Raw genomic sequence first — 24,256 nt, forward strand, 5'->3', positions numbered from 1 at the left:
ACTTGTCATTTAAAATTTGATCACATTGAACAGTAGAATTATAAATTGACACATACTGGTACGAAAAAAAAAGGTTAAAATTGATTTATTCACAGTTGAAAATTAGATTTTTATTTAGATAAATTTTATTAAAATTTCATGAATGTAAATTTTGACTGTATAATTTTATGAACATCCTTATGTAAATTAAGTATTTCAACATTCTTAATAAAATGTGCTTCACAATTTTGAAATACCAATGGCATTACAAGTGTATTTCAACAGATCTAAGCTAATTCACCAGTAAGATTATTTTAATGTGGCTCTACAAAAGCATTCAGTGTCTTGCAGAGAATACATGTTTTAAATATTGTCAAAAACATTTCATGTGAATCATGAAAATCTGTTATACTGATTTATGCTTTAATGGAATTGTAGGTCAAAAGGACATATAACAAGAGATAAATTGTTAAAATGAATTAAATTATGTGACTAATTTATAATGCTGGATTGTAGTTGATATTACTCTGTTTTATGATTAAGGGACATTATTATGATATATCGTTGAATGATCTTGGCAATGATCAATGGTTTTGTGTACCAGAGAATGTGGGGGTAGGGGAGGATTAATGTTGCATGTATTTGCATTACAATATGCATTGCAGAAAGAGTGATATCCTCCTCACAAAATATTATCTATATATATGTATATAAACCAAGATCATTTATCAATTAGAAAACACTGAGTTTTTAATTTATTTAAATCCTATATGTAATAGTTACCTAATTTCTGTTCGGATTTTGGTGAGGTTTGTAAGGAAGGCTACAGTGTGTTCTGTAGGTTAACTACATTATAGGAAAACCTAGGATGTACAGTGATTTGCCAAGTGTGTAAGAATACCATTAAACACACATAGATGTCTGTCATCTCAGCACAGCACTAATATTGTAGAAAAAGACCTACACGGGGTCTGTTTGGCAGTTTTTCACAAAGAACATATTCTAAATGTTCCTTGATGTTTCTGAGCATCACATATGATAAATACTTCCAGATGTTTCTGTAACTGGTGATTCAATAGTATTGATACATTTCTTCGGAGTTACGTTGTAATTTGTCTTTTGAGAGAAAAAATAAATTCTTGGCTGGATATTTGTGTAGGTGCTGAATATGTTTAAATGTGACACATATTGAGTTACTCACTTTGATGATTGAACAAAACTAACCTATTTGTAAAAAGACACAGTATTTGAAATGTTTTTACAAAAAGAAATACATGTATAAAGTCACACAATTTAAACACAGTTCTTGATCATTTGTTCTTTATAAAATGTGAATTTACTTTTTGAAGGAAAACATGAAGAAAGACACGTTCTGTTTTTGTTACCTGTATAATTACAGTTTCAATGTATCCCTGTGGGAGGTACTCTCCAGTGTGTAAATAGATATGCTGTGTGGGGTAGCAAGATACATTGTGAAATATGGCCTAAACATTAGGCACTCTTTTGTAAACTGTTTTTTTTTTTGTTCTAAATAAATGCATCATTTTGACTTTTGAATTAAAATCAGTGTTGGAGGGAAATTTCATTATAAACTAACTGATTTTTTGTCCTAGATAAATAAATATGTTATTTTGACTTTTTGAATTATATCTATGTGGGAGGGAATTCTTAAGTTTCCTGATAAAAGTGGCAGAATTAGGCATGCAATGTTTTATTAAAGTTGTCCAGGGCGATTTGATATCGTGTATCAGGCTTGAATACAAAATGCTGTTTGTACACATGACAGATAAAGCTAGCTGTGAAAGAATATCTTTACTGTCATCTTCAAGAAGTTAATTTTTAAGATGCACATAAATTTCACGCCTACATGGAGTAGATTACCGGTGTAGGCATTAATTGTGTAGATATTGCAGAGGACGTTTAATCTGGCAAGTCAATTTGACATTTCTCACTTCTGACATAATAACAGCATTAAGAATGATAGAGAAAGATTTTTGTCCTGTGCGAGTTTTTACCATAAATGTTTGTAGCATTTTACTATAGAAGGTTTACATGATATTTTTTACATTCACTTATGCCCGTATTAAATGTTAAACTAATTATGTCTTGATTATGAAAAATGAAACACTACTGATTTGTTGACAGTCATTGTTTTTTTCACCAATAGAAAGACCTTTTTTCGACTTCCTGTTCAGCCGTTAAATTGGCAGCTGGGAATCTGTTTACACTAATGTACCTGGTAAATTGTTGACAGTGATAACCACCTAAAAGTCACACCCAATCTCCTTTCTCGTTATTCTCTACCTATATACCTGTGTCGGTGACAACCTAACACACAGGTAGGTCCTAGTATCTCCTACTTTGCTTGACCGTAGGTGGACATTTGAAAAACTGTCTGGGTTTAAAGACCTACACAGTACTGTAGTTGTGGTCAGTAGTGATTAATTAGCCTCCCAGATAATGTCTGCGTAGGAGTAAAAATGTGGAAGGAAAGCTTGTGTACTTCAGTGTAGCTGGGTTTCTAGTAATTAATTGATGCTTTAGATAAAGAATGATTAATTGATGTTTTAGATAAAGAGTAATTAATTGATGTTTCAGATAAAGAATAATTAATTGATGTTTAAGATAAAGACCAAGTAGGAGTTACGATAGATATATACAGTGGGTGGACGTTTGGAGGCCTGGACTGGATACCATTAATTAAATCATTAAAATAAGCCAGTTGTGGAAAAAAATGTTCAAAATCACAGTACATTTATAAGCTAAACAACAAGTGAGCATTTTCTTCCATCTGAATTTTTAATAAATGCAGCCAATACTTACTATAGAAAATGATCCTTTTGACAGTAATCAACTCAAAGTATTTTTAATTGTAAACCATAACAGAGAAACCAACTTCATTTCTAATTTTCAAAACTTAATCCTTCAATTTCGATTCTCTGGTAAAAAATGGTTTATGTTGCAGGATTACTTTACAAAGAATAATTAATTTGTCTTTGTTGATATTAATCTATTCAAGTTCTCATAATTATGTTACACCTAAGTATTTCATTATCAACTGCTTCAAACCAAAAACTCTTCATTACTCTCAGAATCAGCTTTAGGAAAGTAAATTTCATCTCACTTGAACCGACTCTGTGACTTTGGGCATTTGTAAGATGACTTTCCAACTCGTCCACCTTTCATTATTAAGATAAAGTCCTGAGAATATCATTAGTAATGGCATCAGAACCAATCAGAAGTATTCTAGTTTCATTTTTAGACTCAAATAAGCCATAATTGTGAAATTACTTGTGTGACATACGTAGCAGTGAGGGCCGCATATAGCAGAATAAGGTTAATTACCAGTTTTTTATGCCTACATCACAAAAACAATCAGACATGGTCAGATTTTGATTACTGAATGGAAAGGGAGCTATGTGATGATAATGCTGTATGTCTGTAAGAATAAAGCTTAACAGAGAAATATGATGTACTCTTAGGGCATGTGTCTTTGATACAGAATGCATCAGAGCTAAAAATGATTTATCATGTGTCGGAGTGAATATTTGTGTATTAGAAAATATGTATAACTGTGAGAAAATATGAAGGGTAAGCCGAGTACAATATTGAAAAAATGTCTTTGATAATTACGAAAAACCTGCTGGTTGCATAGCTGTGGAGAAGTGAGACTGAGGGGTGGGTGGGGTGAGTAATATACAGGATCTGTGGGTGGGGGTAAGTCGTTGGTGGAGGGGAACGTGCGTATGTAGAAATAAGTTGGGGCATTGTAACGTTGGTGGAGATGGAAGGACTGGGGTGTTGTGGGGTGGGGATGGAGATAGAGGGACTGGGGTGTTGTGGGGTGGGGATGGAGATAGAGGGACTGGGGTGTTGTGGGTTGGGGATGGAGATAGAGGGACTGGGGTGGGGTGGGGTGGGGATGGAGATAGAGGGAGTGGGTGTTGTGGGGTGGGGATGGAGATAGAGGGACTGGGGTGTTGTGGGGTGGGGATGGAGATAGAGGGACTGGGGTGTTGTGGGGTGGGGATGGAGATAGAGGGAGTGGGTGTTGTGGGGTGGGGATGGAGATAGAGGGAGTGGGTGTTGTGGGGTGGGGATGGAGATAGAGGGACTGAGGTGTTGTGGGGTGGGGATGGAGATAGAGGGACTGGGGTGTTGTGGGGTGGGGATAGAGATAGAGGGAGTGGGTGTTGTGGGGGTGGGGATGGAGATAGAGGGAGTGGGTGTTGTGGGGTGGGGATGGAGATAGAGGGACTGGGGTGTTGTGGGGTGGGGATGGAGATAGAGGGACTGGGGTGTTGTGTGGTGGGGATAGAGATAGAGGGACTGAGGTGTTGTGGGGTGGGGATGGAGATAGAGGGACTGGGGTGTTGTGGGGTGGGGATAGAGATAGAGGGACTGAGGTGTTGTGGGGTGGGGATGGAGATAGAGGGACTGGGGTGTTGTGGGGTGGGGATAGAGATAGAGGGACTGGGGTGTTGTGGGGTGGGGATGGAGATAGAGGGACTTGGGTGTTGTGAAGTTGACAAAAAAAATTCTAATCTTTCTTCTCCCTAAAACATTAGTTATATCATCATATGGCTGCTTATAAGAAAAACAATGACGATAAGTTATACAGTTTGAAAATAGCTGGGAATAATTATGCATGTGTGATGATGGCCAAAGCTGAAAGGCCAGTGGTGGGGTAAGTGATGCAGGTGGAAGGCATCACTTTCTTTAAACATCCTGCAACATAGGATATACAGTATTTCCCAAGTCATTGCTGTATATTTACTTTGTCCACATTGGTTATAACCAACTTATGACCGGGGCCTTTGATGTTGTAACATAAGTGTTACACTGTATCATCAAAAACTGGATATATCTATAAATCTCGTTTACCAGGTCACAACAGGCCTTGACCTTGTGCATACACTACAGGCTACACCACATGAACTCATTCTGTGGTTTGTAGCAGGTATACATTATATAATGACATGCAGATATATCGGTCAGGTACTCTGTGAGAACAATGCTATTTTTACGGCTCTGCTCTGTTGTATGAAAAATAGATTAAATTTCACTTTATTTAATTTGACAAAGACAAGGAGTTTGTTGGTATAGTTCTGGATTGCGTGACCACATGTATGTTAAGGATGGACAAATCGGTGCAGAACACTTATCAACGATTACTTTAACCACACATAAACAATGGTGGGTGTCAACAAGATTATTCTATCCTAGCAACCCACTACTTTCCCACACTCTGTCCTGTACTGACTGAAGTTTTCACCTGTTTATTGCAGACATGTCACTGATGTCTCCGGGACCGGGACATTAGACGACACTACCTGTATAATTGGTGCATGTTATATATATATATGTTAATGACCTGTACAAGGTGACCACCTCAGCATTAAAAGGTTATCCAGACGAGAGTTTTATCTCCTTCTGTTAGTGTCCTTACACTCCCTTCCACAATTTCCACATAATAGTCCGAGGATTAAAAAGCTATATGATTTAATTTCATTCATTGTTTGGCATATATTGTGTCCATTGATTTATTCTTTATTAAAGTTGCTATTTACTTTTGTGTATCCTATGAGACCGCCTGCTGGCATTTACTAGACAACCTCTTTTCCTTCCAAAAAAAAAAGTGCCGAGGCATTTGCCTCGTGTCTGACCTTTGTGTCCTGGTGTAAGGCCTCTGTGGGCTGTATGTGAGCCAATGTTATAACTGTATGGAGGAATGATTTGTGTGGAAGTTTGAGTGTTAGTTAGCCTGTAGATATCTCCCATCTTTTTTATGTTGTAACAATGAAAGTATAGTATCTTCCAAATATCATATGAAGTATATAGACATCACCGTGTCAGATGGGACCTTCAAAGGATCAATAAAGACAAAGGTATTCCAGAAATCCATGTGTATGTCAAAAGTTGTTGGTTCTGATGTATTTATTGCAGGTAACCAAATGTGGCATGGTGAATTTAAGAAGTCAGAACTATTTCTTATACTGTACTTGTACACCTTTCAGTGGTAATCTTTTCCACTAAATCATAATAACTGCAGTTTCTGTATATTGTTTTCTAGGTCAAGTATTGTAGGTGCAATAACTCATCATTGCTTCAATGATTAGTCCCCCAATGGGAATATATTTCAATTAATGTGCCCTACCAGGAACCAGGAGGGACTTCATGATTGTGTTAACTCTATGTATACCTCCTAACTACTTAGTCTGGAACATTCATACTTTGGGCATGGGTTTACCAAGGTGAAGTGTCATGTACCAAAAACAGATCACTGTGACCTTCATTTCAAACTTTGGTTTGTTTGTTTTGTTTAATGTCCTATTAATAGCCGAGGTCATTAAGGACGTGCCAGGTTTTGAAGGTGGAGGAAAGCCAGAGTACCTGGAGAAAAACTAAGGGACTACGGTCATTACCAGGCAACTGCCCCACGTGGGTTTTGAACTCGTAATCCAGAGATGGAGGGCTAGTGATAAAGTGTCGGCCACCGCAGCCCCTGCATTTTAAACTTATTAGACATCTACATCAATAAAATATGTGTTTGTATGACTTATAGCTTTAATGATGGCAATTATTGGTGCTCATCATAATCGTATAGTTACAAGGACCTTTAAAATCTAAGAGATCTGATACCGTTACAGATATCTGTAAGAATTGATGAAGGAAATCTGCTTTGGATAAGCTACAGTCTCTTCCCATAGAGTACTCCCTCTCCGTTCCTATAATGATATATGATACAACAATCATTTCCCATAGAGTACTCCCTCTCCGTTCCTATAATGTTATATGATACAACAATCATTTCCCATAGAGTACTCCCTCTCTGTTCCTATAATGATATATGATATAACAATCATTTCCCATAGAGTACTCCCTCTCCGTTCCTATAATGTTATATGATACAACAATCATTTCCCATAGAGTACTCCCTCTCTGTTCCTATAATGATATATGATATAACAATCATTTCCCATAGAGTACTCCCTCTCCGTTCCTATAATGATATATGATACAATAATGATTTCCATAATGGCGCCATATGATTTTGAAAAGGGATGGCATGATAAGAGTTTGTATAATAATACTTGACAGATATTTTATTTTGGTTAAGCTGCATATGTACAAATTAGTTAAAATTGTTTGAAAAACTTTTAGAATCCTTTTTCTGACTTTTACCCTTTACTGTTTCTGCCAAACACAGTTTGAATTATATGACAAATTTAGTGTCCGCCCACCATAAACTGAAAATCCAAGCTACTTAAAATGTTTCCATGAAATAAAAGCTGTTTGATTTTGTCTGTGCTCCAGTCCGATTATCCTAATATCTGTAACACCAGACAACCAAAACTTGTGTAAAAATCTTTTTACTTACAACTACTGATTTCCATATGGCTATGTCAGTTACATTTGTTCCTTCATCTTAATTACATTTAAACATGCAGAATACTGTGCATAAATTCTTAGCTAATTGTGCATAAAATTATAATTAGGTTATATACATCAAAACTTCACATATATGTGATAATTATGTGCCAAATCTGTTTTGTAAGGAAGTTTGCGATTTTCTTACTAACTGTTGATTTTTGAGATTGGCAGAGATGCCTACATCTTGTTCATTGCTGAAATTTGGTTAATTCATAATCATCTATAGACTAGAACAGCTTAAAAGTTTGGCATTTTACACTGTTGGTTAATATCATGATGTGCTGTTCAAATGTTCCTCCCCTGGATACAATAATGAATCTTAGTTATTAGCTCACCTGCCCGAAGGGCAAGTGAGCTTATGCCGTGGCGCGGCGTCCGTCGTCCGTCCGTCGTCCGTCCGGCGTCAACTTTCCATTCAAGCAACTTCTTCTCAATAACCAAAAGGCCTAGAGACCTAATATTGGGCCTGTAGCATGCTGGGGTGAAGGGCTACCAAGTTTGTTCAAATGAATGACCTTGACCTTCATTCAAGGTCACAGGAGTCGAAAAGGCTAAAATCTTCAAACGACTTCTTCTCAACAACCAACAGTCCCAGGGAGTTGATATTGGGTCTGTAGCATGCTGGGGTAAAGGGCTACCAAGTTTGTTCAAATGAATGACCTTGACTTTCATTCAAGGTCACAGGAGTCAAAAAGGCTAAAAAAAAATTAGACGACTTCTTCTAAATAGCCAAAAGACCCAGGGACTTGATATTGGGTCTGTAGCATGCTGGGGTGAAGGGCTACCAAGTTTGTTCAAATGAATGACCTTGACCTTCATTCAAGGTCACAGGAGTCAAAAAGGCTAAAATCTTTAAACAACTTCTTCTCAATAACCAAGAGTTCCAGGGACTTGATATTGGGTCTGTAGCATGCTGGGGTGAAGGGCTACCAAGTTTGTTGAAATGAATGACCTTGACTTTCATTCAAGGTCACAGGAGTCAAAAAGGCTAAAATCTTTAAACGACTTCTTCTCAATAACCAAGAGTCCCAGGGAGTTGATATTGGGTCTGTAGCATGCTGGGGTGAAGGGCTACCAAGTTTGTTCAAATGAATGACCTTGACAGTCATTCAAGGTCACAGGAGTCAAAAAGGCTAAAATCTTTAAACGACTTCTTCTCAATAACCAAGAGTCCCAGAGGCCTAATATTTGGCCTGTAGCATGCTGGGGTGAAGGGCTCCCAAGTTTGTTCAAATGAATGACCTTGACTTTCATTCAAGGTCACAGGAGTCAAAAAGGCTAAAATCTTTAAACGACTTCTTCTCAATAACCAAGAGTCTCAGGGAGTTGATATTGGGTCTGTAGCATGCTGCGGTAAAGGGCTACCAATTTTGTTCAAATGAATGACCTTGACCTTCATTCAAGGTCACAGGGGTCAAAAAGGCTAAAATCTTTAAACAACTTCTTCTCAATAACCAAGAGTCCCAGGGAGTTGATATTGGGTCTGTAGCATGCTGGGGTGAAGGGCTACCAAGTTTGTTCAAATGAATGACCTTGACTTTCATTCAAGGTCACAGGAGTCAAAAAGGCTAAAATCTTTAAACGACTTCTTCTCAATAACCAAGAGTCCCAGAGACCTAATATTTGGCCTGTAGCATGCTGGGGTGAAGGGCTACCAAGTTTGTTCAAATGAATGACCTTGACCTTCATTCAAGGTCACAGGGGTCAAAAAGGCTAAAATCTTCAATTGACTTCTCAATAACCAACAGTCCCAGGGAGTTGATATTGGGTCTGTAGCATGCTGGGATGAAGGGCTACCTAGTTTGTTCAAATGAATGGCCTTGACCTTCATTCAAGGTCACAGGGGCCAAAAAGGCTAAAATCTTTAAACGACTTCTTCTCGATAACCAACAGTCCCAGAGACCTAATATTTGGCCTGTAGCATGCTGGGGTAAAGAGCTACCAAGTTTGTTCAAATGAATGACCTTGACTTTCATTCAAGGTCACAGGAGTCAAAAAGGCTAAAATCTTTAAACGACTTCTTCTCAATAACCAAGAGTCCCAGAGACCTAATATTTGGCCTGTAGCATGCTGGGGTGAAGGGCTACCAAGTTTGTTCAAATGAATGACCTTGACTTTCATTCAAGGTCACAGGAGTCAAAAAGGCTAAAATCTTTAAACGACTTCTTCTCAATAACCAAGAGTCCCAGAGAGTTGATATTGGGTCTGTAGCATGCTGGGGTAAAGGGCTACCAAGTTTGTTCAAATGAATTACCTTGACCTTCATTCAAGGTCACAGGGGTCAAAAAGGCTAAAATCTTTAAACAACTTCTTCTCAATAACCAAGAGTCCCAGGGAGTTGATATTGGGTCTGTAGCATGCTGGGGTGAAGGGCTACCAAGTTTGTTCAAATGAATGACCTTGACCTTGACGTCGATCAAGTATGCTTAAATCTTTAAATGACTTTTAGTGAAAAGCCAAAGTGCAGAGAGACATTATATTGGTCCTGTAGCATGCTTTCAAATAACTGCAGGATCCATATATGAAAAGATCACTGCATTGCAGGTGAGCGATTTGGGCCCATTGGGCCCTTGTTAGAAATGTACATTTACAAAAAAAAAAGGGGGGGGGGGGGGGGAGATAACTCATGAAGTCATATTCCTACAGTGCATGTCATAAATTTCCATGTTCAGTCCTCTACCGGGACCAGACAGTGAGGGATTATCAAGATTATGTTGTGTCCCTTCATCCTTACATTGTCTGGGCTCTCTCCTATACTACTTGTCACAGCTGTAATTTCATACTAGAGGCATAGGTTCACCTAGCTAGGTGAGATGAGGTGTCATGTACCAAAAATAGGTCACTTTGACTGACATTTTGACCTTTGACCTATATATCAATGAGTACCGCTTGCCCGGGCTCCATCTGCTACACTACTTGTCACTGGAACTTCATACTTGGTACATAAGGGTTCGCTGAGATGAGGCAGTGTGATGTAAAAAAACTAGGTCACTCTGACCAACATTATGATCTTTGGCATATAATCAATGGGGAAATGTAATTCAGCAATTTATATGATAACTGTAAATTAACATTACTTTATCCACGTTTGAATTAATTACATGTACGTGTAATAATTCTCTCTGGGTCTTTCATCTTGACATCACCTGCTGCCGTTGGTGGTACATCAGAGGAACCCTTTTTGTGTGGTGTACAGGTGTTTTACACACATTGTGTCAGAGCTATGGCCTAAATTTCATGGCTTGTTAATATGTATCAAAGGGATATACTTACTTGGTTAATGACATTAACAGTGCCTGTGACACATTGTATCAGTGTCACATTGTCCTAATAATTGGAATAGTGTCTGACTGCAAAATGACCCCCCCCCCCCCCCCCCCCCCCCCCTCATGCAACATTGCATTCATTGACCAAAAAGAAAAGACATAAGATGAAGATATGATAATAACATGACTCTAAAGGGTCCATTTTAACTGTTGACCTCAATACAGTAAAACTGTTTATAAAGCCAAGTTCCTAAAGGCTATTCTGTAATGTATTGTGTCACATTGAGAATTGAATTAGGTGGGCTTTATGGACAGGTTTATGTTATAAACAGGTGGTTTTTAGACCTATTTCAGCCATTAATGCTATATGAATGGTTCAATTACCAGAAATTTACCCAATTCAGTCTAGGTCAGGAGATCACTGTAATGAGTCCTTGACAGTGAATGGCAGTGCCTATCAGGGATCACAGGGATAAACAGCAAAAAATAACTATGAAGCCATGAATATTATGGGATGTTAAGAGTACCTAAATGTAAGTATGTACGGTATCAGCAGACGGCTGGTAATCCATCCACACAACTGTGACTTTGTAAGTGAAGTCTCCATTCAGCCGACTAGTGTAAGACATTTTTTGGCAGATGATACAGGAGGATGTGTTTTGGTTATGTAGTAAGTTATTTACTGTAGTAAGGTACGGGAGGTGTAATAACCTTCCCTTGCCAAGTCTCCACCACTCCCAATAAGCCTCAGTGCAGTACAGCTCTAACGTTTCTACTACGTCTGCTTACAACGGAACTATCCAATGTTACAAATGTCTTCATCTCTACATGTAACTATACGGCCACACTGATGTTCTCATCATTAGCATCGTGTACTTACACAATTCTTACTACAGGCTTCTACGTCAAGGACTTTGTAATAGAGGCAGGAAAATTAATGTCTAACCATAGGTGAATCCCTTTTCTCTGTGCAGATGTGAAAAAAATATAAACAACATCTTGTGTTGTGAGCTATAGACATGTTATTCACCTGCGTGTGTTATGTTAGTATGGAAACATGCTCGATCAGGAAACCAATGAATGTTTTACACATTTTCTAATGTATCGAAACAACTTCAAAGCTAATTTCTAGTGTGATGTATACTATAAATTTGGCCTGGGTGATGTCGATCATATATATGTACAGATTAAATGATCAAGTTTACTGTTACTATGGGATCTTTGTAGACGTAAAACTCTTCATCATTTCCAGCAGTTTATAATTATCACTTAACAGGGAGGTTAAGTATGTTGGAATGAGGAAGTATAAAGGAACAGCACTTTTAGTTTTTATAGCCAGCTTAATTTTAAATTATTGGAAATTATATCAAACTTTAGCTCAGTTTATATCATGCTCCATATAATAACAAATATTGTTGTTTTTAGATGATTGAAAAATGAAGTTCTGTTAGACAAAAACTCCAATATGGTTCCCCCATTCACTATATCTGTTTGCTTCAGTTTGATATGGGGCAAGTCACAAGGTATTTATAAATAACAAATTAGCAAATTACTTTTATGAAAATACACATTCAAATGCCTAGTTCAGAAATAATAGAAACTGTAGGTTTCTTTCACAGATAAAAAGACCAAATACTATGATTGGGAGTTACAAATTGATCTTGTTTTCCTCGTTACTGGAAGTGACTATTATAATCTAGAATTATCAGACACATTATAATCTAGAATTATCAGACACATTCCGAAGGTGACAGTTACAAGTTAAGGTGATATGTATACAGTTATTGGAATGACTTGCCTTCAAAGGAGAAATATCTACATTTTATATACTTGTCAAACAAAGGCGTTTTACACAACTAAACCTCCTTGAAATATTCTGATAAGGAAAGAATTAATTGTGACTTAAAGATTATCAAATAAATATTTAGGTGGAACTCCAAGGGACCATGTCAGTTGTTCAAGGTGTATTCGAGTTATGAGAGGTTAGTTCTAGATCGTCAGGTAGGCATGCTGATCATGTTTACAACAAATACAATCTTAACTTAAAATATTACACTGTACAGTAAACACCGCTGATGTAAAATATTACACTGTAGGGTAAACATCGCTGATGTAAAATATTACACTGTACAGTAAACACCGCTGATGTAAAATATTACACTGTACAGTAAACACCGCTGATGTAAAATATTACACTGTAGGGTAAACATCGCTGAATGAAGATATTACACTGTACAGTAAACCTTGCTAATGTAAAATATTACACTGTGTACGTTAAATCTCGCTAATGTAAAATATTACACTGTGTACGTTAAATCTCGCTAATGTAAAATATTACGCTGTGTACGTTAAATCTCGCTAATGTAAAATATTACACTGTACAGTAAACCTTGCTAATGTAAAATATTACAGTGTGTAGGTTAAATCTCGCTAATGTAAAATATTACGCTGTGTACGTTAAATCTCGCTAATGTAAAATATTACGCTGTGTAGGTTAATTCCCGCTAATGTAAAATATTACGCTGTGTACTGTAAACCTCGCTAATGTAAAATATTACAGTGTGTACGTTAAATCTCGCTAATGTAAAATATTACGCTGTACGTTAAACCTCGCTCATGTAAAATATTACGCTGTATGGTAAACCTCGCTAATGTAAGTGATCCTAAATGCTTATTTTTGAAAAGGAAGACATAAAAATTGAAACAAAGACTGCACAGTTGTCAACCAATTCGACAAAAATGACATATGTGTCCAAAACCTCAAAGGCCTATCTAAAAATCTACAATACAAGTACATTTGTTCAAAGTTAATTCAAATTTACAGGATTACAAAAATGTTTATGAATACATACAGTAAAATAGAAATTGAAGATACCACGGTTGTAGATTATCACAAAAAGCTCTTTTATCAATCCCTTTCAACTCATAAAGTAAAATATTACGATACACTGTTATGTAGCACATAAATTAGTATTTCAACTAAGTAGCATAGTTTTGTAATTAAGCCACCATTAATCTGGTAACTATATGCTGTCTTGGCCTGACACCTGTATAAACACATAATCGACAAATAAGTCGGTTTATTGCTGTGAACATGAAGGGAAGAGGATAAATAATGGTTCGAAGGAAAGGGGGTATTTGACAACTAGCGGTTCAAGTTTCCAGTAAGTGCTGTTTTACTGTACTCCAATTAAAATTTCTGTTATAAATGTAGCATCTCATTAGATCATCGAACAATAGAATAACAACATCTGTTAACAAAAAATATGGTAAAATTAAAATATTCTCTAAACTGATTACCGGTATGGACGGTACGTGAATATTTGGTTGGCTTAGAAAGAGTACAGTTAGGAGAAGGAGAAGCATCGCCACACCAAAAAAAAATTGGAATCGTTTTTTATTACTATAACAAGGAAGGATCAGTTTCTGTACACTGACATTTCGATCGGCACCAAGAGGTGATTGGTCTTAAGAAGGATCGGTTTAGGGCAGTTGCACTGTAATTGTTTTCCAGTGGGGTGCTAATAATTTTATTTCCATTTGTGTCACTTGAAAAAGTGATTTAAAAAGTGATCTTTATTTTGGTGTTAGTCATTCGAATAAAGCTTTGTCATAGTGTCCTCTCTGGACCACCAAACTTCTGTAGAATTTTTGTGCCTTGTATATTCTTGTATAAAGAGTGATATTATTCAATGTCTGTTTAGAAGGGATTTACGGGGAATTTTAATTAGCATTACAACAACTCTTATGAATAACTTGTATGATTTGTTCTCCTTAAGCCTATCAACAAATTGTCTCACCATGTCTATAGCAGATCCTAATCAGGTCCCTTGGGTTTCACTGTGTATTCCTTTTAAAGTGGGTTTTTTTTTCAGATATTATTATCTGAGATCAAAATCTTAATCACAAAAATATAATTGAATTGAAAAGGTTTAGTGGGGAGAGCTTTTGAAATATAGATTTGCTGCTTTGTTTATCAGCTTGTTGTTAAGGATGTATATATATATATACTGCCATAAATAGCAAAATGCTGTGTCACAAATGTGGTGTTTTGACAACACTGGGCTGAGGTCTTGTAAACTGGTAGGAACAGTTACTGAGTCTGTACTACTGCTGAATTCAGGCCCACTTTCTGTGGCCAGTTGAATATGACCTGTATACAGTCTCTATTATACCGCTTAGCGGAACTCTCCAAACATGCCAGAAAGTTAAAAAACACTTCTGTTGCTGCCTTATGTGCATGTCAAATGAACATTAGAAGAAATTCAGTATGAATTAGACTTTTGTTTTCTTAAACTCGGGAGAGATGTCGATGAAAGCGATAAAATTAGATGGTGAAAATGATACACCAGTACAAAAGGCCTTGTTAGTGATAAGGGGAGACAACAACAGATCTCAGTTACAGTTAACTGGTTGTATTATTTAGTTTCATTTAAATTGTGAACACTGGCATCTGTTATCTACATTTGTAGGTAGAACCACATGCGTTTCTTTGTACTTAATTATTGTTCACCCTTGGTTTTGAATGTGTACACTTAATGTGATGTTTGATTTCATTTATGTATTGTAAACAAACTTAATTGAGTAAACTTAGATATAAAAACTGTTTGACATTTTTCACTGCTTGACATACAATACAAATGTTATTTTCCTTTTAACTATGACTGGTACAAAATGGTATTATTTGCTCAGCCATTGTCTTTCAGCTGTGATTAACATTTTTAGTGTGAAATTCAGTTGCTGTTGATGCTATCAGTGGGCAATCAGGTTTTGGTTGATATTACTGCATCTCCTGTATTTTACAGAAATAAAATCCATGAAAATTTAAATTTTTCTGCTCTATCATATAGAAATGTTTATAAATGTCTGTTGTATAATTAGGTCAGTCATAAGAATAAACCTTAGCATATTGTGTTCGATGAACATCAGTTTGTTGGGATTTGCCAACACATACCAGATAATGTCTGGGTATCTCCTTGCAATTATCAAGAGGTAAATGGTGCAACCTTGACCTTGTGCTTTGTGTGACAGCTGCTGAAGCTGGGAAGATAATTACCGGAACCGTGCAATATTGTTGTGTATTTATACAACAAACTTGGGCTTCCCAACTTTGGTCAGCTCTGAGGATGACATAATGAACAACTTTCATCTGAATGCTTTTAACATATATATAATTCATATAAGACATCAGGAGTGCCAAATTTAGTATTTAATTAGTTTATTTCTGGTTAACTTAACAGTGCTCGAGTAATTTGGCTTTGGTTCTCAAGAGTTTTGTACAAGTGTACAAAGGACTGTCAGCTTAATCACACAGGAAATGTAAATTTTATTATCCTATAATTTACAAAACACAAGATGTTTTAATATTAAAATTGATCGCACTGAATAAAAAAAAGGAGAAAATTCAAAGAATAAAGCAAAGTACACACAGTATAAGAGATGAAGCTAACTTAAGTAGGTGTAGGTATATATGTGGTATATATAGTGGATGTCTTCCAGGTCAATAATGATAAAAGCAAGAAAACATGTTTGACCCAGTTTTTCCTGTATTCTTTGAGACCCGCCACTAATACATTGGTAATATATACACACAGTTCTATGTTTGTATACAAAGCCTATGGAAACACTTCAGCCTAATTCTTCGGTTCCTACTTTGGAGGATGTCATGTACATGTTTGTAAAAAAAATTAAAGATTGATAAAATTGAAATTAACATATTTTTTGATAAGATCAGTTCACTCGAAATAATGCATAAGTGTATGCTCCGTAGGCATATAGAAGCAATTAGGAATCTTTGGGATATTTAAGAAATAATTAACGATGATTCGTGTATTGTTGCAGGATATACAACTCGGACGAGGATATTTTGCAATTTAATTAATAACGAATGCCGCAGGCCTGAGTTATTAATTAAAATTGCTAAATATCCGAGTCCGAGTTGTATATCCTGCAACAATACACGAGTCAAAGTTGATTATTTCTATTCTACCATGTACTGTTTAGTTCTGAGATCGACCTCTTTCTAATAGAAAAAACAGCAAAGAAACCCCGAGAAAACCTTGTAATTTATTTCTTGAGTATTGCATTACTTGTTGATGAAATATATACTGGCAATACAGTACTACGATCAAAAGCATCTATCATATGGCATTGATTTTGAAAATTAAAAAAAAAAAGAAAAAGAAAAAGAAAAAAGAAAAAAAGGGGGGCCTCCGTAGGATTCGAACTCGCGTCGTGATAAAAATTTATTGAAAGACTAACCCATTAGCCCACTCGGCTATAGTAGCCTTTTATGAAACGGGTGAATTTTAGATATATAAAATTGTAACAGCCGTGACTCACGAGCGTGTATTATTGGCACGAGCGTGTATTATTGGAAAATAATACATGGTTTTAAACCAATCAAAACTGGCGTTGCATAGCAAACATGGTAGAATGGTACATAATGTCATCTCCTGAACCCTCACACAGATTTAGATAATATCCATGCTATAACACCATAGTACACCTGATACAATTTTGGTAGTCATTAATCAAGCTTAAAGTTCGAAGGTCACACTTCATTTATTTCAAAATAAAACACTTGAACATGTAAAAAGCTAGTGTACATTTGGTTTGTTTTTGCTTAACGTCCTATTAACAGCCAGGGTCATTTAAGGACGTGCCAGGTTTGGAGGTGGAGGAAAGCCGAAAAACCCGGAGAAAAACCACCGGCCTACGGTCAGTACCTGGCAACTGCCCCATGTAGGTTTCGAACTCGTAACCCAGAGGTGGAGCCTCCTTACCTTGCTTTTATTGTTGTAATACATGTTTATAATGAATCTAGTTTCAGGTCAAACTTTTCCTATTGGTGCTTAGAAGAATGATTGTTGTTGTTTCTAATGTTTTGCTCTTTTCATATTTTGCAGATGGGAGGAGAGACGTACAGCAAGTGGACGTGTACATTATGTCAATCACCTGACGCGTAGCACCCAATGGCAGCGTCCTACTAGGTACGTTGTGTATAAAGATTGAATCTTTTAAATAACATCTGGATTACTCCAGTAAAGATACAATAGCTTCAGAATACCATAGTTAAAATAATAGAAAAACTCGATCTTATAATCAAATCACAACTTAGAAATATGTTTTAGCCAAATATATAAAATAACAATTGTATATACAAAACCCAACTTCGCCTATACGAATACTTGCATATTTTGTCATGGAAAAAGGGCTATGCATATAAGCGGGTTGCTCTGTATAAAAGTGATTGTCTTTGTGAGTACTGTATTCATCTTGTAATAAGCCTATCAGGGGTAGGCTCTATGCAGAACAATTAAATAGATGGGCATAATACTGGAAAATGAAGAAATATATATGGATTGGCTAATCTTACTTGACATAATAAGCAACCCACCTCCAGTAGGAAAAAAAGGATTTTAAAGGGATGGGGCTTATTGCCAAGCAGCTGCTTATTGCCGGTTAAGTACGGTATCACTAGATAAATATTGTTTATGTATTTGTATTACCGGGTATGTGCATTTTCATTTTAAAATCATATGTTGTGTCTGTTTTAGGCCAGCATCAGAGTTTGTAAGAAATAATGCAGTCTCCAGTGCACACAGTCGACAGCAGTCAACCAATAGTACACAGGAAAATAATACCAGTAGCCAATCTAATAACAACAACGAGGAGAGTGACACATCCAACCCTCCTTTACCACGCCGAAGATCTACGCGTCACCGTAATTACCTCAATCGGTCTCACCTCCACAATGCAGTTGATCTGCCCAGTGGCTATGGTAAGGTCATTTATATGGACAAGACAAAGGCCTTATAAATATAGAGGAAATTTTAATTCCATTTGAGATATCAATCCAGAGAGACATTTGAGTGATAAAACAGTTAAACATGCTTGCATTCATTTAAACTTCCCTTTTTACCATAAGATATTCAAATTGGTACACATTTTCTTTTTTTTCTCTCTCAATTTTTAAACAAAAATAAACTTAGAAATAGAAATACAAAATATTGGTATTTAGGTGAACATTATTTTAACACAGAATTAACATAGCACTGAAATTTATCCACTTTTTTCTTTAGAACAACGAACAACTCAGCAAGGTCAGGTTTACTTTTTACACACACGGACGGGAGTTAGCACATGGCACGACCCACGAGTTCCCAGGTAAGCATGAGTTAGCAGGTGGCACGACCCATGAGTTCCCAGGTAAGCATGAGTTAGCAGGTGGCACGACCCACGAGTTCCCAGGTAAGCAAGAGTTAGCACATGGCACGACCCACGAGTTCCCAGGTAAGCATGAGTTAGCAGGTGGCATGACCCACGAGTTCCCAGGTAAGCAAGAGTTCGCACGTGGCACGACCCACGAGTTCCCAGGTAAGCAGGAGTTAGCTTGTGGCATGACCCACGAGTTCCCAGGTAAGCAAGAGTTAGCAGGTGGCATGACCCAAGAGTTCCCAGGTAAGCAGGAGTTAGCAGGTGGCACGACCCATGAGTTCCCAGGTAAGCAGGAGTTAGCACATGGCACGACCCACAAATTCCCAGGTAAGCAGGAGTTAGCACGTGGCATGACCCATGAGTTCCCAGGTTAACCTTAAATTTTCAAGGTGTTGACTAGCACTACACATACCCATGAGGAATTCACTTCTTACTCTTTCAATATTAATGAAACTTGGTACACACGATCAGTACCTAATGAAGTTGTGTGATTTATTTTTACATTTCCATGATTTTCCTGGGATTTCTTCCCCTTTAATGTTTTCTTTACATGCAGTGTATATTCATCATGTGGTAGTTATTGGAAGTTAATTATACTTGGCTTACTCTTCTAGTTTTAATGCACACATTTCCAACTGCAAATGATTAGTAAAATAATGAAATGAAAACACACTCCATGCCAAGAATCAGGTTGTTGTAGTACAGTGGAACATTACATATGTAAACTTTCAGTTATTCAGAATCTGGCCATGTCTTACACATATGTTTACACATTGCTATGAAACTTCTGCATAAACAACATGTCTTTAAGCAGTTCAGATATGTGGCACTCTACTGATTTTTTCTTTCGCCCACAGGGACCTGTCAAGTTCAGAGATCCGAGAGGAAGACCTCGGTCAGCTGCCAGCAGGATGGGAGACCAGACACACAGGCAATGGTCGTGTGTACTTTGTAGACCACAATAACAGAACAACACAGTTCACAGATCCCCGACTTTCTGCTAACATCCATCTATTGCAGACGACTGCTCGATCCACGTATGTATCTCTGTCCTCCTCATCACTACCAATCTATCAAGATCAATCTAGGATCACTTGCTAGTCTTTAAATAACTTGGCCTTCAAGAGCAGAATAAGTTATCTTAAATGTCATTGTGTGATGTATCTTAATTTGGTTGTCAGGAAATCCTTTAATCATTTTCACACCATAAATCATTTGAGAATTCAGAAAAAATCGAAGAAATTAAGGAGCAAAATTTCATTGAATGGTATAACATAATGCTTATGCTGATTTGTTGACTAGCATTACAATACTGCATAGAAAGCCTGTATGACAACATGCATTATGTTAAACCTTTTCAGCAATATTTGATCCTAGCATACATAAATGGGTAGTGTTTCTATTTATCCTGAAAAACTCCTCAGTTTATGCAAGGTAAACTTATTTTTTCTGCATTTAGTATTTTGTATATCACAAAAAGCTTGTCATTATAACACTGTGTTGACTATTGACAGGAGTACGAACAACAGATGCAATGATAAAGAGAATGAGTCACCTGTGCCTAAATACAAACGAGATCTCGTCCAAAAAATGAAAATAGTACGACAGGAGTTTGCTGCATTACAGCCTCCAGGCGGCCACTGTCGAATGGAGGTTTCACGAGAAGAAATATTTGAGGTAATGTTTGTCCTATTATAGATTCTACAAAGTTGAGTGTTGGAAAATGTCGAATTACTATTATTTGTAAAATATAGTTACCAGGTATGTTCTAGATCCCATTTTGAAGTTATGGAATTAAATATTGGTGTAATTCCTGCTTAAACAAAAGCTGTTTTATTAACAGGACTCCTATCGACAAGTGATGAAGCTCCGAGCCAAAGATCTAAGGAAGCGGTTGATGGTGAAGTTTCGAGGGGAGGAGGGTCTAGATTATGGAGGTGTAGCCAGGTACAGTATTTCTACCATCCTGTTGTTTCCGTCATCTTCCTTTACATTTAACTCTTACCTGCTCATGTTGATCTAACTTTCTCCTGGCGGCGGGAGATCCCGCCTCACTGAGATATAAAAACTTGTTCAGTTTCTGTGTAAAAGTGAATTATATCACTATACACAATTCCTCTGACCTGTTACAAATATAACAAAGGTGATAGTCAGAAAAACAACATGAGGTATCGGTATACCAAATACTCCCTGTGTGCTCTGTTTATGGACATCAAATCCAGTGTGTTAAAGTTGTGTGCCCTGTTTATGGACATCAAATCCAGTGTGTTAAAGTTGTGTGCCCTGTTTATGGACATCAAATCCAGTGTGTTAAAATTGTGTGCCCTGTTTATGGACATCAAATCCAGTGTGTTAAAGTTGTGTGCCCTGTTTATGGACATCAAATCCAGTGTGTTAAATCTGTGTGCCCTGTTTATGGACATCAAATCTAGTGTGTTTAATTGATAAGCCCTATGGATATGACGTGTTCATTGGAGTACTTACATTTGCATACCGAGTATCTCATGTAAGCCTTCAGTACATACAAATGTACTTAGTTTGTTTAGAATGGTGTTTTTAGGACATGTAAAGTGACGGAAATCACATACATGACATGTGATATTGAGCCAATGATATTCAGTTGAGATGTTTTTGTTTACAGGGAATGGTTGTACTTACTGTCCCATGAGATGCTGAATCCTTATTATGGCCTGTTCCAGTACGCAAGAGATGATGTCTATACCCTCCAAATTAATGCTGACTCTGGTGTGAATCCTGTAAGTTTAAAGTGATAAATGTTTGATGTCTGTACAAGTTTTAAACTTCTCTCTAAGCAGTGCATAATAAAAGCATTGTCATTTACTCAACAGGACTAATTTGATTCACAGCATGTTTTCACAAATTCAACAATTACTCCAGTTTTAACACACCTGTATCTATTGCTATTTAGTTGCTTCCCCAACCCCTCAGGCTTATTGCAATATAAATGTGGTGTTTAATTTTGGAAAACTACAGCTCTAGAGTCATCTGAGAAAACAGGAAACAAATATCCTAGTAATATCATGGCTTTACATTTTAGGAGCATTTGTCTTACTTCCACTTTGTGGGCCGGATTATTGGCATGGCGATATTTCACGGTCATTACCTCGATGGAGGTTTCACCCTGCCTTTCTACAAACAACTTCTTCAGAAGGCTGTCACTCTTGACGACCTGGAGAATGTCGACCCAGAGCTGCACCGGAGTCTTGTGTGGTTACTGTAAGTTAAGGAGGATAACTCCATCTTAACAGAAATAATTGCCTGATCAAAGAGCTAAATTATTAGGCTTATTATAGCTAAGCTTTAAGCACTTGTCCAATAAAATATGCCAGTATTTTCACTAGATTTCTGTGAATTTTGAACATCTGCCATTCTGACACTATTTATTACACACCAAAATTCTGAACTTAAATTTTTACTTCGTAAACACATAAAAAGTCCACAAAAGTGTCTGTAGCACTACAGTCTAGGCAAATTTTATGTTACGTGTGAAGGGACACAACTCTTTCATAGAGTGCACCACTTACCTTTTCAAGCACTGTTTTATGATAACTGTATACGACTTTTAAGATTTTATTCTTTTCTGTTTGTAAAACATCAATTATTCATATTTTAAATATTTATTTGTGTTTTTTTTTTTTTAAAGAGAAAACAACATAGAATCAGTGCTGGATCACAACTTCTGTGTGGAACACAACTCCTTTGGGCAGTTCACTGAGTATGAACTGAAACCTGGTGGTAATGAAATCCCAGTAACAGAGGACAACAAAAAGGAATATGTTAAGTGAGTAGTCAGTTTATGGGCAAATAAAACTACATCTTTTGTATTGGTATAGAATTTAGGACAGAGTTGATGATCTTTTTATTAACTGACCATAAAAGAGAACACAAAATTGGAATCGGTCTACATTTATTTTGCTGATAAAATTCCATTGTCAAGTTCACAAATTAATGATAAGGTTAAACAGTAGTGCAGTTTCCACATGACCTAGGGATAAGGTAATCATTATTTAAACAGAATCTTTATAATTGATTTGTATGTTTGCCTTTCAGATTGTATGTACACTGGAGATTCATGAGGGGGATAGAAGCCCAGTTTCTTGCCTTACAGAAAGGGTTCAATGAAGTTATTCCACAACACTTACTGCGACCTTTTGATGAGCGTGAACTAGAGGTTTGTTTATTTGTCCCAAACAGCTAAACCCCCCCCCCCCCACACATGTCATGGTTTTAGGAATCATTTTTCTGGTAAATATCTGTTTTCAAAGTAGGCAAATAGCAAATTTATCTAGTTTCATTGCAGAATAAGCATCAATTTCAGCTTACAATCAGAAACGTATCTCGATGTGATGGTTATTCAAAGGGTTTCTCATGCATACTCAATATTGTTCCACTTCATTAAGTGCCTGAAAACTACAGATAGTGAACCATGTAGTTTACGGGTATGACAAATATTCTGATGGCCTGCCTTGATCCCTGTTTGTGCCTGTGTCAGTTAACATTTTTTTAGCAGTTATGCCAAAGCAACAAAAAATTTGTTTCAGTCTTAGGAAAATGTATGAGATAGGATACTCATTTATCAGAGTAATATGGAGGTTAGAGTAATATGAGAATTTTTTTTAATTACAAATTTCAGTACTGTTAAACAGAAATTTCTGAATCTCAATACATATAAATATGCTTTAAGAATGTTTCTTTTTTATTTGCTTTATAGTTAATGATCGGAGGCCTTGGAAAGATCGATCTCCAGGACTGGAAAAACCACACTCGCCTCAAACACTGTACTCAGGACTCCAATATAACTAAATGGTTTTGGCGTGCTGTTGAAGGTTTTGACGATGAAATGAGAGCAAGACTTCTCCAGTTTGTTACAGGCAGCTCACGCGTGCCACTTCAAGGATTCAAGGCATTACAAGGTACAAGTTACCTATATTTACATGGGGAAAATAGTTTACAAGTATGAATGGAGTTACATCAGCTGTCAGCTAGTTTGCAGAGTACCTTATTTATCTGGCCCACCCCTACTTAGTTTATGTGCTGGCTCCTGGGCTTATGTAAGGATAAATATTTTAATACGGTGTGAGCTGATTAAGTCTATAGATATCTTTCCTTTATAGTCCAATCTGCTGGCTGCTAATATTTAGTAATTTATCATAATATTTGTTAGAGGCAGGTTTCAGATTTTTGTGTGTATGTCATTCCTTCTTTTTATCTCAGGATCCACTGGTGCTGCAGGTCCGCGGTTATTTACTATACACTTGGTGGAGACGAACACAGACAACCTACCCAAAGCCCACACATGGTAAGCACTTCCTCTCAACAAAACCACCCATAGTCAG

At 36.9% G+C, this 24,256-nt stretch overlaps 1 protein-coding gene across 9 annotated transcripts in view; it reads left to right on the plus strand.

Moving 5' to 3' along the window:
• The window catches only part of LOC117330404 (E3 ubiquitin-protein ligase SMURF2-like), a 53,835-nt gene that overhangs the window by 24,702 nt on the left and 4,877 nt on the right, over positions 1-24,256 (plus strand). For all 9 annotated transcript variants that reach the window (XR_004533347.1, XR_004533346.1, XR_004533337.1 and 6 more), the window contains exons 6-17: positions 17,588-17,671; positions 18,239-18,462; positions 18,764-18,848; positions 19,757-19,936; positions 20,414-20,576; positions 20,743-20,846; positions 21,541-21,655; positions 21,958-22,136; positions 22,564-22,701; positions 22,971-23,091; positions 23,632-23,833; positions 24,135-24,219. Coding sequence is in view for 1 of the 9 variants with exons in the window: in XM_033888671.1 (XP_033744562.1) it covers positions 17,588-17,671; positions 18,239-18,462; positions 18,764-18,848; positions 19,757-19,936; positions 20,414-20,576; positions 20,743-20,846; positions 21,541-21,655; positions 21,958-22,136; positions 22,564-22,701; positions 22,971-23,091; positions 23,632-23,833; positions 24,135-24,219 (1,680 nt within the window). In the remaining 8 variants the exon portion in view is untranslated. The remainder of the gene's footprint in view (positions 1-17,587; positions 17,672-18,238; positions 18,463-18,763; positions 18,849-19,756; positions 19,937-20,413; positions 20,577-20,742; positions 20,847-21,540; positions 21,656-21,957; positions 22,137-22,563; positions 22,702-22,970; positions 23,092-23,631; positions 23,834-24,134; positions 24,220-24,256) is intronic.

This window comes from Pecten maximus, chromosome 1, assembly GCF_902652985.1.
Source record: "Pecten maximus chromosome 1, xPecMax1.1, whole genome shotgun sequence".
Taxonomy (NCBI): Eukaryota; Metazoa; Mollusca; class Bivalvia; order Pectinida; family Pectinidae; genus Pecten; species Pecten maximus.